The sequence below is a fragment of the Labeo rohita genome, chromosome 15, assembly GCF_022985175.1.
Source record: "Labeo rohita strain BAU-BD-2019 chromosome 15, IGBB_LRoh.1.0, whole genome shotgun sequence".
NCBI lineage: Eukaryota > Metazoa > Chordata > Actinopteri > Cypriniformes > Cyprinidae > Labeo > Labeo rohita.
This window is the reverse complement of record NC_066883.1, coordinates 13,543,073-13,558,788: the sequence shown is the minus strand read 5'-3', so window position 1 is coordinate 13,558,788 and position 15,716 is coordinate 13,543,073. Positions and strand designations below refer to the sequence as shown.

The following is a 15,716-nucleotide window of genomic DNA, read 5'->3' as shown; positions in this document are numbered from 1 at the left end:
AGACAAGTGTCCTAAAAAGCTAATGAATCAAGGGGTTGGAAGTTTGCGTATTCTGTTAAAATGGTTGTGAGTGGTCAATGTTACTACATTTTTATGAACCAGTAATGCTTCATCTGTTCTAAGCAATATAATTTCTCATTAATTTTAACAATCTATTATCAACAATTGCTTACTAAGGATCTGAAAAACAGAAAAAAACAGTGGCGCCATCTAAAGAAAGAAACTTTGTTGCTATATATTCACTATATGGGTTGTTGACGTGACATGGCATTTTCACTGTCCCATAAGATAAAAATTAGAATTAATATTGTTGTTATTTAATATGCTGTAAATCGTTAAACATTTAATTGTCATACATGGAACTGTTTTTAAAAAAAGTTGCTGTTTTTTATTTATTTAATTTTATTTATTTTTGAGAAATTATATTTTTTTATTAAAAACTGTATGTTAAACTACATAATCATGGAAAATTATGCAAACCGCTAATGACAGGTCAGCTCGTAATAGCAAGGTCATTAATTGACACTAAAGGCTGAAACGTCCTATGGTGTGACAGAAAATATCCTCCGGTGTGACCCCTGTACTATCACACCAAGTTCGCAACTTCGGCTAGAAGAGGTTTAGTAACATACTGGTTGAAAGAGACTTTTTCCAAGAAATTTTGTTGATGAAAATTATTTTGTTTTGTTTAAAAAAAAATCATGTTGAAATTGTTTAGATCAAAATGAAACTTTCTTTCCTCTTTGACATGTTCAAAATTAAATAGAAATACTTTAATAACTACCATTTCTGTCCTTTAGTGTGACGTAACCTGCTGTGGTGTGATATAATGTCCTATGGTGTGACACATAAAATAAATTATGTCAATTATATTTCATATTAAATACATAACACTATATGAAAAAAGTGTGTAACTTGTAATTTGTATATTATTAAGAATATTTTTTTAATTATTTTTGCAGTTCAGGGAAAAAAAAAAACTGATAGAATTGACAAAGTTAGTGACCCTTTGATATGTTCAAATTGTCTTTTACAAAAAAAAAAAAATAAATAAAAAAAGTAAAAAATTATTTTTACTGTCTATTTGTCAACAACCCATACATGTATTAAATTTTAAAATATATTAAAATAGAAAATTTGTAATAATATTTCACAATATCATATTACTAACTAGGACAGACTACATGCAAATATGTGGTTATTTAAACTCCCTTGAGTAACAACTCAATATTGCAAATCATTAATCATACACAACTCCTGATTTTGGGGGAATTTAACAGGATACAGAGGAAACTTGTTGACACAAGGGCACTAGCCCCACTGGCCCTCTCCAGCTGTCCTTAACATTTCAGTGACCTTTAGGATGCCTTCGGGGTTTTACTGTATTCTGTGTTCTATTAAGTTAGCCAGTGTTTTGATTTCCACAGTTACTCATTGACGATTAAACACTGTTTTGCTCAAGGTTCAGATGTAGAAACTTATCTGGCAGACCTTTGGAAACCCATTAAGCTACACTCAGAATTTGGATGAATTCTGAACAGTAGAAAACTTGACTTAAAAGACAGAAAGAGTTATATCATCTATGATCTACTGCAGCCTTTCGTCTTGGAAGCAGAAGTTAATCAAAAAGGAAAAGAAAAGGAAGGAAAGGATGTGAGGTGAGGCCAAGTATGGTGACCCATACTTGGAATTTGTGCTCTGCATTTAACCCATCCAAGTGCACACACACACAGCAGTGAACACACACACTGTGAACACACACCCGGAGCAGTGGGCAGCCATATAGCTATCGCTGCGGCGCCCAGGGAGCAGCTGGGGGATCGGTGCCTTGCTCAAGGGACTCACCTCAGTCGTGGTATTGAAGGTGATGTAACTGGCCCGTACGGGGAAAATTTGCTGAAAATTTGCTTACTCTCAGACCAACCAGGATGTAGAAGAGTTTTTATCTTCATCAGAACAGATTTGGAGAAACTTGATCACCAATGGACCCTATGCAGTGAATGGGTGCCGTCATAATGAGAGTCAAAACAGCTGATAAAAACACAATTATCCACGAATAATCCACACAACTCCAGTACATCAATTAACATTGTGTGAAGTGAAAAGCTGTTTTTTTCTAAGAAACAAATGCACTGTTAAAGCATTTTTAACAGTCACTTCTGGCCAAAATATGAGTCCATGAGTCATCCCCGGTTGTTCTCTAACAACGAAATCAACCAACATATTTGTTTAAAACAGTTTGTTTTTGCTTGTAAATGGTGCTTGATCTGTGCATATTACTCTTCTGATTCAGACAAGATTAATGTTGTTCACTGGAGGAAGTGTTATTTTGGATAACAGACTTCCAGAATTTTAGCTGGAAGCAATGGTTTGAAGTTCACAATGTACTTGTTACAAACACACAGCTTTTCACCCAAATGCAAATAGTGTAGATTACTTGTGGATTATATGATGTTTTTATCAGCTATTTGGACTCTCATTCTGACGGCACCCATTCACTGCAGATGATCTATTAGTGAGAAAGTGGTGCAATGCTAAATTTTTCCAAATCTGTTTTGTTGAAGAAACAAACTCATCTATAGTGCATATGTTCTCAGGGTGAGCAAACTTTCAGCAAATATTCATTTTTGGGTAAACTATTCCTTGAGATGAATACTTTATAGGAAGCATCTTTATTTTCAAATCCAGTAAATTGGGTCAATGCTGATTTCACATGGACTCCAAAGTACTGATGTAAACAAACTGAAACTCCGTAAAACTAGAGCATTTGAGTTGCTTGTGTCTAGACATATGGTATATGACCTGCTGTGTGCAGTAGTGGACAGACTGTAAATAATATATGACTGGCCCTCAGCACAGAAACACAGGAAGACAGAAAAAGAGAAATAGACACGGGAGCAGGGATGAGCTACTGAACAGCGGTTCTGTTTGCAGCACAGCGGGCGTTCTGTATGATTGTAGCAGCACGTAAACAGCGCTCAGCTAAAATCACAGCTTTAGTCTTTAGAAGCCTGCTGAGAAACTGTTTCAAATTAGTGGGCGGCCCATGCAACCGGCTTTTCAAGTGAAGTCCCCTGCAGGGCTGGAGGATATATTGAAAATTGATGATACAGTCGCTGTGATTTCAGCTAGAGATATCAAATATAATGGAGCTAATAAAGCCACACAGCAAATGCTGCAATGGTTTTAATTAAGTTTTCCAAAGATTATATTATTAGACTACTTTTGTGATGGTTCCTTGTCTCGCAACTCGCAGGGATGAAAACGTTAAAATTCGAGACCTTCTTTGGGAATACCACACAAGATGTTCCTATGACAAAGGTAGTGTGAGAAAACACACTCCAGCATAGAAGAACCTAAAGGTGGCCTAAACTTTTGTAGCCATCTAGTTCACTCCAGAATTAAAGTTCAAATTTACTCACCGCCATGTCATCCAAGATGTTCATTTCTTTATTTCTTCAGTTGAAAAGAAATTAAGGTTTTTGTCTAAAACAATCGAGAATTTTTCTCCATATAGTAGACTTCATCGGGGGGTCAGTCGGTTGAAGGTCCAAAATGCAATTTCAGCGCAGTTAGAAGAACTCTACATGCTCCCAGCTGAGGAATAAGGGTCTTATCTAGCAAAAACGATCAGTCGTTTTCTAAAAAAAATATCAATTTATATACTTTTTAACCACAAATGCTTGTCTTGCACTAGGTCTGCATCCACAACTTCACACAATACATAGTCACAATGAAAAGGTCACACGTGACGTGTAATTTACATCCCAGAGCCTGTGCTACACGAGCTTTTGTGCTTAAAATGTATACACATTTTTATTTTTAGAATAAAATGACTGATCGTTTCGCTAGATAAGACCCTTCTTCCTCGGCTGGGATCGTTTAGAGCCGGGGGCACAATTGAGGTCCATTATATGAAGAAAAATCCTGAAATGTTTTCCTCAAAAACCATAATTTCTTTATGACTGAAAACAGAAAAGTATGAACATCTTGGATGACAAGGGGGTGAGTAAATTATTCGTAAATTGTTGTTCTGGAAGTGGACTTCTCCTTTATTTTATGGCTGGACTTATTGTTTGCACTTAATATGACTAAGAAAGAACTGTGTTGTTTATTTTTGGTTATTTATACTGTTTTTATTTATATGTTCAATTTGTAAAGAGAACTTCAGTTAGGAGGTCAAACGTTCTAGAAGCTCATAATTTCACATACAAATCTAAGGTCTGAAGAGACTCACGTGAAATCATACAGGAGCGAAGCCTTTTACAGTGCTTGAGTGTTGTCTTTTACTACATATGATAATTCATACTCAGAAAGCAGAAATTACATTTATTAAAAGATTAGTTAAAACAATTCAAAATGCAGCTGCAATTCATAGTCATGTATTTGGTCACTGAGAATTTTTTAAAAAATGTTTAAAAATCTCGACCCCGTCTCGTTCTTGTGAATTTGTCTCTCAAAATGCACCAGATTTTTGCATTTAATTTAAAATGAACATGTATTTAATCTATGTAAATGAAGAAAATGGGATTCAAATCAAAAACATTTTCCCCCATTTTGTGTCCCCCCACTTCTCAAACCAAAGTTACATCCTAGACTCTACTAAATAGGGTGTTCCAGTTTATCGCCAATCCAATTCCACCCCCAGTCCCATTCTGGTCCATCTAAGGACTGTAAAAGGAGCAGCTCTGCTCGGTGGGGACCGCGAAGCTGAATTTAAGAAACAGAGAAGGGAATTAAAAATTCAGTTCACGCACACAAGCGCTCTTCTCGCTGGAGCGATACTTTGTTAGCACTCTGTCAGCGCTGTGGAGAGAGAGTTGGGTGTCTGAGTGGGTGCCAAGGTTTTTACTGTCGATTATCTATCCTGGAAAAAGACAAGGATGATACACAGCAATTACAAACGCTCAGACACCCAAGACGTGCTCAAAGCTCAACTCATCTTTTCTAAAGGCCTCTCATTAGAGTCATCGGAGCTCGTTTGCTCACCCAAACTAAAGGAATTACAGGTTACAGGTGAATATTTTTAAATAGAACTGAGATCATCTTCACAGTCAATTGTTTCAATTCCAGTACCAATTATTATGCTGTATATATATATATATATATATATATATATATATATGTATATACACAGTACACATATATGTACACACACACACATGGTTTAAAGCGTTAAAAATATTTAACGCAATTAACACAGGTGCGGGGCAGTCAGTAAAAACTAATCTTCTGTTCTGTCAGCCGTTATACTGTGCTCCTAGCACGTGCTCTTCGAGGCAAGTACAAATCTGCCAGCGTGCTGTATTAGGCTACAGCCTATTGAAGGAGAACTCCACTTCCAGAACAACAATTCACAAATAATTTACTAACCCCTTTGTCATCCAAGATGTTCATGTCGTGTTCATGAACTTCCAAAATGTAGTTTAAATGCAGCTTCAAAGGGCTCTAAACAATCCTAGCCAAAGAAGAAGGGTCTTATCTAGTGAAACGATCGGCCATTTTTTTTTTCAGAAAATATTTTTTTATACTTTTTAAGCACAAAAGCTTCTGTAGCACAGGCTCTGGGACGCGCGTTCACGACGCTACGTACTATTAATTCATGTCGAAAGGTCACGCAGAACGTATGCGGAACTACAGACCCAGTGTTTACAAAGCGAACGCGCAAAGACTAAGAAAGTGCAAGTAAGTTTGTAAACACTGTTTACAAACAAAAAGGTACAACAATGTCCTCCTCTCAAGCTGTAGGAGAAAATAAAGCTGTAGGAGTTTTTCGACATACTCTGTACACAGATGATGAACTTACACATGATTCGTAGTAGTGATGGGAAGTTCAGATTACTTTACAGACTTGGACCTTTGAGTCTTGTTCAGCAAAATTAACGAATCTTTTTGAGAGTCATTTCGTTCATTTTAGCAAAATATAATTAACATGTTACGTGTTACTTCCCTAACTCATCTACTGCTTACACAAACGTTGATCACACTACAAACAAGACAAAACTGTAATGCTATAAGAAACAGAAAAGATTAAATCATTGTTTACCTGGGTCTTTAGTCTATGATTAGCTCACCTCACCTCTTATCTGACAAGTTTTAGAATTTGAGTTGTTCGTTCATCACATCACAGCCCCATAAGATGAACGAACGACTCGAAAAATCAGAAGACTCGAAACAGGTGAACTAATTCCAGTACAGAATCTAATAGGATGTTGCGCATGCGCAACTGAACGAATCACTCCCCGAGACGACTCGTTCTTCCCGAGTCGCATTAAACATTCGTTCGAAATGACCCATTACTAATTCGTAGCATCATGGACGTGCATCCCAGAGCCTGTGCTACACAAGCTTTCGTGCTTAAAGAGTATACAAATTTTTATTTTTCAAAAAACAAAAATGACAGATCGTTTCACTAGATAAGACCCTTCTTCCTCGGCTGGGATCGTTTAGAGTCATCTGAAGCTGCATTTGAACTGCATTTTGGAAGTTCAAAATCGGGGCACCAATGAAGTCTATTATTAATGGAGAAAAATCCTGAAATAATAATCCATAATTTCTTTACGACTGAAGACAGAAAGACATGAACATCTTGGATGACAATAAATTATTTGTAAATCGTTGTTCTGAAAGTGGAGTTCTCCTTTAAAGCGCTGAATCATAGTCAAACCCAAATTAAACTACGAGTATGTAGTTAGTCATAGTTATATCATCAGTTAAGTCATGAAGTTACAAAAAAGGCGACTAAAGCTGCCTTAAAACTGTACATGTGAGTGTTTATTATTTAAGAGTCACATTTAAAGCAGTGTCAGATCCGATTTATGTTCAGTAGCGGCAGCTTTTAAAGTAACAGCAGCCAAAATATCCTAATAACCAGCTGCTGTGATGTCTGTTAATCAAAGAACAAAATTAAAAAAGAGGAAATCAATAACTTCTGTAGTTTTAAGCTTTATCTTTTATTTCATTTAGATTTTAGTGTTTGATAACTTTATTAGATTTGGCTATATTTTCTTGCACATAACCTTAAAGTTTGCTAATTGCCAAGGCAATATTTCTCATTTTCATTTAGTTTACCTATATTTATTTTATTTCTATTTAACAATATTCAATTTGATCTGAATTGTATTTTTTACATGAATGAATTAATAAAATCAATTCAAGATATTAATAATAATTCTAACAGTATCTGAATAATACTAAAATAACACTGGAATTATGTGCCAAATATTAGTAATAAAATATAAAATACTTAATAATTAATTACTATTAATCTAGAATGAATAACCTACAACATGCTATTCATTTGGAATCCATGATTTTTACAGCTTTTACTATATTTTGTACAAACTACTACTAAACTACAGACTTGACAGTTTTCCATTATGTACAGTGCAATCAAATAATGTACATGCTTTGATCTACTTATTAAATTAAGATGTCATATTATAATTTAAGTTCTCTATATATTAAGTGTTTCTCAAAGTGTGTGGAAGTATTATGACAGGTTCAGTTCCTGAAATTTCTTTTACATCTTCACATTCAGATCTGCCACATACACGCAAGAACCTGCGAGGTTTGCGTGCAATTTCTTCTCTTTCATTTCCTTCTCATGTGGTGTTGAGGCCCAAGACGTTCTCACGTATCATTAAAGCACCAGATTTGGGTGGAATGGGGATTTTTATTGAACTACAGACTTAAACTTCAGTCTCTTTCCTCACACAAAGCTATCGTATGACTTCAGAAGATTTGAAAAACAGTGCCCAAGTTTTATACGGATTACTGCTATGATACTTTTATGTGACTTGACAGTTATACACATCCTCTCATCCCTCATTCTTGCATTCCACTGATGAAACCAAACTTATATGGTTTTTACGGCGGAGAGAACATAATGACAGTTTTCTGTTAATTTAGCATTGCTTTTTTCATTTACTTTTTTGGATATTTTGAAAACTATTTTCTATTATGTATTTGTGCACCACAGCTAGTCAAATCTGATTTGAGCTTTGAAAAAAATAAATAAAAAAAAAACATTTCTTGCCTGTTCTTTCAAACATGATCACAGTCCTCATCTACAACAATGTGGCAAGGTCAAAGTGAGATACAGACAAGGTGAGGCAGGTGTAAAATGGGTTGCAAATCACAGGAGGAAGTGAATCATCTTCAGTGAATCATTTACACAGTCTGCCATCTAATCCCTGCCAATTCCCTTCATTTGCATGATCACCTTGCTGACGGTCAGACTGACACAAGCACACCTAAAAGGAACAGACAATAGAACTCTATGGGGAAGGAAACCAGTGCTATCTTTAACTAAAATGAGGACTACTGAGAATTGTTTTTGTTAATTAAATAATAGTAAATATAGCTGCAAGCAGCGATTACCTGGGTTCAAGCACTTTAAGGAATTTAGGCACATATGATAAAAGACATTATTTTGTTACAGCCCCAGCTGTGGTTCGATGTCCTTAAAACTTTGCATGCTAAAACTTTGTTACGCTTTATAGGATTTTGGGTAAATTTGGACAGGCCCCTTTTCTAAACGACCCCGTTACGGCTTCCCAAAGGGTAAATTCCAAGATAATAGGACTATATCGTAAAAGTAGTTCTTGATCATTTAAAAACGATTTGATTGACAGTTGTTGTTCTACAGGCAAAGTTGTCTGGAATGAGGAGTTCTATCGTAAAATATGAATATTGTGTGTATGTACGAAAAACGCACAATGTATAATCGTTTACGCCCTTGAAAAATGCAATATCACCACCCAGTGGCTGATTTGTTTCAAATTTCAGGCCCACCGAGTTTCATTTTGACCGGCCTCCATTAACCTTGTCTAGTAGGTGCTCAAACTTCATGAGATACGCAAATGTCCTTATAGACACTTGCAGCTCTTTGGACCAAAACCGTGCACAGCACGAATCAGCGATCTCCACATAAACATTTTATGTCGTTGGAATCTTTGGCTCACGGCGGACAAAATGCAGGCCTCGGATTTGATCGTGAGAAAAATGTTCAGGTATTTCGCATATTTTTTGAAAAGCCTACTTTCGCAAACTATTCCTAGGTTTTTCGCCTGTTCGGAACCAAAACAGTGCAATAAGATTCTCTGGAAAGTGAGTATCAATAATTCAATAATTCAAAAAAAGTTGAACTTTCAACTCAAAGGGATGCTAAACGTTCGAAAGGGGCAGGACCACTTTTAGTAAAATGCCTACAGTGTAACTCCTGAACAGAATAAGATATCTTCACCAAAACTTATGGAAGAGCTCAATCTGAGCTTGGCCACTTAGTGGCGCTATAAAGGAAAAAAACGTGTGCAACCATTTGTCCTATCAACTTGAAAATCAGTATGCGCGGTTTTCGTCCGAAGTGCCACTAGTGTCTACAAGGACACCTGCATATTTATAAAAAAAATGTGGACGCCATTCGCCGACGAACTTTGAGCACCTGTTAGACAAAGTTAACGGAGGTCGATCGGAATGAAACTCAGTGGGCCTGTTTGATTCATGGCCCCAAAAGTCTGAGAGAATTTTGAAAGAAATTGGCCACTGGGGGTGATATTGCATTTTTCAAGGGCGTAACGATTGTGCATCATGCTTTTCTTTTTTTGCACATACACTGTAAAAAACAATTTGTTGAGTCAACTTAAAATAATTTGTTTAAGTTTCAAATTTTAAGTTCAGTCAACTCAAAAAAAGTTTATTCAGCTTGAAATGTTAAATTATACTAAGTGACAACTTAGATATTTGAGTTGATTCAACTTAGAATTGTAAGGCAGCTGGGTTACTTACCCATCTGTTAAGTTTAGCAAACACAAATATCTAAGTTGTTACTTAGTACAACTTAACATTTCAAGTTGACAAAACGTATTTGAGTTGACTAAACTTAAAATTTTAAAGCAGCAGGGTAACAAATTATTTTAAGCTGACTCAACAAATTGTGTTTTTTTTTTTTTTTACAGTGTATGCGCGATATTCGTTTCTTACAATAGAACTCCTCATCCCAGACAACTTTGCCTCTAGAAGCACTGCTGTCAATTAAATCGTTTGTTAAATAATTGAGAAGATGTAAAAAACCTACTTTCGCGAACTAATCCTAGGTTTTTTATTCAATCTGGAAAAAAACACTGCAGTACAATTCTTTGGACTCTAGGCCAATAATTATCAAAAAATTTTGAAATTTACCCTCTGGAAAGCTATAGCAGCGTCATTTAGAAAAGCCTGTCCAAATTTACCCAAAATCTTATAAAGCCTAAAGAAAAACCTGCTGAGCACATGCAACAGATGATTCTAAACAAGCATGCAAAGTTGTAAGGGGATCAGACCACAGCTGGCACTGTATTTTTATGGTAAACTACCAGTATTTAAAAAAAAAAAAAAAAAAAAAAAAAAAAAAAAAAAAGGCTTGCTACATAATATATATTTTTTTGTCATGTGTGCTTAAACGCCTTCAAGTGCTTGAACCCACTGTAATCGCTGTTTGCAGCTATATTTTGGCTTAAACTGATTCTATCCAGTCACAGAATATCAAACATGATTGATATTTTGAGCCAAGTTTACAACACATAACTTTTCCATCTGTCGTGCCATCTCTTTTAAAATCAGATTTCAAAAATTGTATAGTGCATTCCTTCATTATACAACAGTTCCTTCTGGTCCTTGAATCTGACTGGCTGAGAGAAGTGCAATATTCTAGTTAGAATATCAAAACTAACAGAACTCTAACCATTTCACCATTTGTATCACTCCACTAGTAGTATTTCTTAAAGCGAGTGTCATGGCAGAGGCCCAATCCATGTTAATTTTATAAATAATATTGTTTTCGTATCACGGAATGTAGTTTTAAGAGGTTTTTAGGTGAGAATGTTATTGCTTAGAGTTCAAATATACAGTTTGTTAATAAAAATAACATCTATTTGAAAATTTGCTTCAACGTTTTTGGAGATGTGAGGTCTGTCAGCGCCCGTTCAGGGCTCATGAACCTGCCAAGAGCAGCCTCACCTCGGCCAGATCTTCTGGAATTTGTCACTAGCTCTGATAGCGGTTAAACATGAGATAAAATTTGTTTTTGGGGTAAATCTAATGGGCAATCTTTTCCATATTCATTTTTACAGGTGTTTTACCTGTGTTTTGAATTTTGCACTTCAATACAATGTGCTTTAGAGTTATTGGAAATGTCTGTAAAATTATTGGATAATGTCTTTTACAGTGTATTTATAAGGTACCTAGAACCTATTATAATTATCTAGAACATGTAATAATTACATATTAATATTATTATTGGCATATAATATATCTGGAATTATCTGATTAGTTCTGTTAGATCAAACTAAAATAAAATAGAACAAAAGCAAAATTCCAAAAATGTAAACAAAAATTTAAAGGAAAATTGAAAATATAAAATAAAAAACACACACAAATATGAATAAATACTAGAATAAATTAGACTAAATAGTATTTAGTCCCCCTGAAATGGGACAAACACCAAAATTCACAGTTTCGAAACTACAGCAATGTCATGACCATGTAAACGCAGTAAATATATTTGTAAACTTTTTACGTGCAAGGCCAACATAAAGGAATGTGATCGAATCATTCAGAGAAACTCCATTCACTTGAAATCACACAGAATTCATCCATCACGTAAAGTAGCTCCACTTCAAAAGGACGATTTGCACTTTATGTCTCAAATAACAAACGTTTTGTACAGAAGCCTTTTGATAAAAATACAAGCTTCACATTTCTGTTAAATCCCTTGGAATGCCTTGTCCAACTATAAGTGCATTACCGTAAAAACTTTCGGCTTGTTTTTTCTGAACTGAGAAATTATATTCTATCCTTCGTGACTCAGATCCTGACAACAGAGTTTGTTGTATTTACCCAGAACATTCTTTAAAAGACAAGCTGCCACTACCCTCCATCTTTCACTCCTTCACGGCCGACAGCAGTAAATCAGGCCATTCATAACTTCATGCTTCTGCAGAAGCTGGAATCACAGCCGGATTGTTTTCCTCAGCTAATAATTCATATACGGATCTTCCATATGGCAGAGTGGAAATTTGTTTAAAAAGCGCCTGAGTAATGAGATTGCAGGGCTGGTTAGGGACTGATTGTTGTTTTAGTGAAACGGCAGATGTTCCGGTGACGGGGAAAAAAGCGCTTTTATGCTGCACATAAAGACAGTTAGATAGAATAAGAGAGAGACGGCGGATTGAGAACATTTCGGAAGATGAGAAAATGAAAGCCAAACCGTGGCGATACACGTAGAGTTTGACTCATAAAGGAAGAACAGAAAGCAATATTTACTGAAACTGGAAAGAAAGACAAGGTAGGAGAGGGGAAATGTACGGGCTGATTTTTCTCTCACCGGGGGAGCAGCCAACCAGCCGTACTTGTCCTCCGTGCGGTTCATGTCTCGGTCGAAAGCGTACAGCTGCCGGTAACGCAGGTGATCCATGTCCAAGAGGTTGAACTGCCGGCGGGCGTAATGATAACTCTCATTGTTGCCGACTCGGGGAAAATCCAGCCATTCTGGATGGCCAAACTCATTGCCTGCAATTAAACACAATAAGACGTTACTTACAGATGGAAGAAAAATGCTTCAAAAGATAGTTATTGTTGACTAAGTTGGTTTGAGAGTCTGACAGAAATACAGTACTTTGACTTTCTTTGAGGCCACAGCCAATTTAAACATTTTGTTGCACCGATGACTCAAAACTTTTTTGATAATTATTGACATTCAGTCTCCCGAGAGTCGTTATGCACTGGTTTGGGCCTGATTGGGTAATAATGAGTTCAACGACTATTTTGCAAAAGTAGGCTTTGAAAAAAAATACAATATGGTGGAGCTTTTTCCATGGCAGGAATGAAATCAGAAAAAAAACTGTTACTACTGAAAGTCCACTTGATTTGATTATTGAATAGAAACTGAACCCAAATCCTAATTGTTCACTTTTTATTTATTTATTTATTTATTAGCAAAAGTGACAGTAAGTATATTAATAATGCTACAAAATATTTTATTTATTTATAAATATTTTTTATTTACATATTTATTTATTTACTGTATATTTGAACTTTCAGTAACACTACTCACTAACTAGTTGCTTATTAGCATGCTTATTATTAACATACTGCCTGTTTATTAGTACTTATAAAGCTCCTATTCTGCATGACCATATTCTATGTCCCTAATCGTACCCAATACCTAAACCCTCTGGGCCTCTTCGATCATTTTTGACCAGAAAAATTTATATTTTGAAATGTTAAAAATTGTGGATTCATCGGAGTAAGATGACACTTGGTGACTTTTGTCGCATTAGCAATGTGAAAAAAATCATGGACATGATTCGCATGTTAAAGGGTCAAATAAATAAATAAATAAATAAATAAATATATATATATAGTCACACTTGACTCCTTCGCAGGCAGAAATGACTGACATAGTAAATGATAATGACTAGTTCAATGACTATTTCACAAAAGTAGGAACTTTTTTCATGACAGAAATGAAATCAGAGAAAAACTATTACTACTGAAAGTCCACTTGATTTGATTATTGTGAATAGAAACTGAATCCACATCCTAATTTATAAACTTTGGCATGTTCACTTTTTATTTATTCATTTATTTATTTTTCAGCAAGAAGCAAAAGTGACAGTAAATATATTAATAATGCTACAAAATATTTTATTCATTTATTAATTAATTTATTTATTTTTAATAAATGCTGTATATTCAAACTTTCAGTAACAGTATAGGGACTAATTCTCATTATTAACTAGTTGCTTCATTGGAGTGAGATGACACTGACACTTGGTGACTTTTGTCGCATTAGCTATGTGAAAAAAGGGTCAAAAAAAAAATAAAAAAATATATATATATATATATATTATAATTATATATATATATATATATATATATATATAGTATATATAGTATATATATAGTCACACTTGGCAAAAATGACCGACATACAAAAAATACGAAAACTCAATCACAAATCAGCCACTGTGCAAGAAGAAAAAAAAAAAAAAAAGCACAGCAAATCACTCTAAAAAAAAAAAATCAACAGTGCAAAATACACCCACATGCACACACTCACACACAGAAATGAACTGGTAAGACTGATATTTATATAACCAAAACTACCTAAACCTTGACAAACAGTAGTCTTTTCGAATGTCTAAATATCTATATATATAGCAATAGCCAAAAATACATTGTATGGGTCAAAATTACTGATTTTTCTTTTAGGAAATTAAGTAAAGATCATGTTCCATGAAGATATTTTGTTAAATTCCTGCTGTAAATATATCAAAACTTAATTTTTGATTAGTAATATGCATTGCTAAGAACTTCATCTGGACAACTTTAAGATGATTTTCTCAATATTTTGATTTTTTTTTGCACCCTCAGATTCCATATACTGAAATAGTTGTATATTAGCCAAATATTGTTATATCTTAACAAACTATACATCAATGGAAAGTGTATATATTTAGCTTTCTGAAGATGTATACATCTCAATTTTGAAAAATTTACCCTTATGATAGGTTTTGTGGTCCAGGGTCACATATGTATATAGAGAACTATACAGGAGTTCACATGACATTTCACATGTTTTTAGTTTTTTAATGGCACCAAATGGCACGATTCTCAAAAAAAAAAAAAAAAAAAAGTATTATTATAAATAAAAGTATTTTAAATGTTTTTACTCTGTTTTAATATGAAATATTACATTTATTTATTTATTTACAGTCACTAAAACTTTAGCTACTGGCTGTCTTAACTTACAGTAATGTTTTTTTTTTTTTAATTTATTTTATACTGAAGAAATAAGTTTTAGTATGCGTATAAATATTAAATATAACATAAAAATAAGAGCATTTTACATAAAAATACGGTACTTTTAGAGGTAAGAAAAACCCCACCAAAAATCACAAAAAAATGCATAAATTGATAGTTTTTATTATATCAAAGACAGAGATATGACATGCACTAAAAAAACAAACAAACAAACAAACAAACAAACAACAACAAAAACTAAGGACAAATTAAGGGCTACCATGACGAGGATGGTTGAGGGTGAATGGAAGCTAGAAATTATAGTTTTATTTAAAGTTTTAAATATGGATATTTTTCTTATGCAAATGCATCAATTTGTTTCAGAAGACCTTTATTAACTCCCCGGAGCCGTGTGGAGTACTTTTTATGATGGATGGATGCACTGTATTGGACTTTAAAATCTCAACACCCATTCACTGCCATTATAAAGCTGCTTTTACTGTTTTAAAAATGACTTTGCACAAAAGAGATGAAAGAACAAAAGTGTATAAAATATCTGGCACACACACACACACATATTGAGTTTTCATGTTTTATGGTGACATTCCATAGGCATAATGGATTTTATATTGTACAAACTGTATTTTCTATCCCCTCACCTTAAACCCTACCCATCACACAAAACTATTAGCATTTTTAGATTTTCAAAACACTTTATATTACATGATTTATAAGGTTGTTTCCACATGGGCACAAGAAAACGCTTTTAAATATTGCCATATTCGTGGGGACTTTTTGTCCTCATACAGTAGTGTATACCTGAACCACACACATAACAGTATTTTGTACAAGTAGACACTTTCCACTCCAAAAACAACTTTTCCTCCAAAAACTCTTGTTAGTTTGACAGTGTTAAGATGATGGTTGTGTCC

General features: G+C 34.5%; 1 protein-coding gene across 1 annotated transcript in view; it reads right to left on the bottom strand.

Annotated features, from left to right (window-relative positions):
• Positions 1–15,716, bottom strand: part of gbe1b (glucan (1,4-alpha-), branching enzyme 1b) — a 205,877-nt gene that overhangs the window by 48,969 nt on the left and 141,192 nt on the right. The window contains 1 exon segment of the mRNA XM_051129146.1: positions 12,365–12,549. Coding sequence (XP_050985103.1) covers positions 12,365–12,549 — 185 coding nt within the window.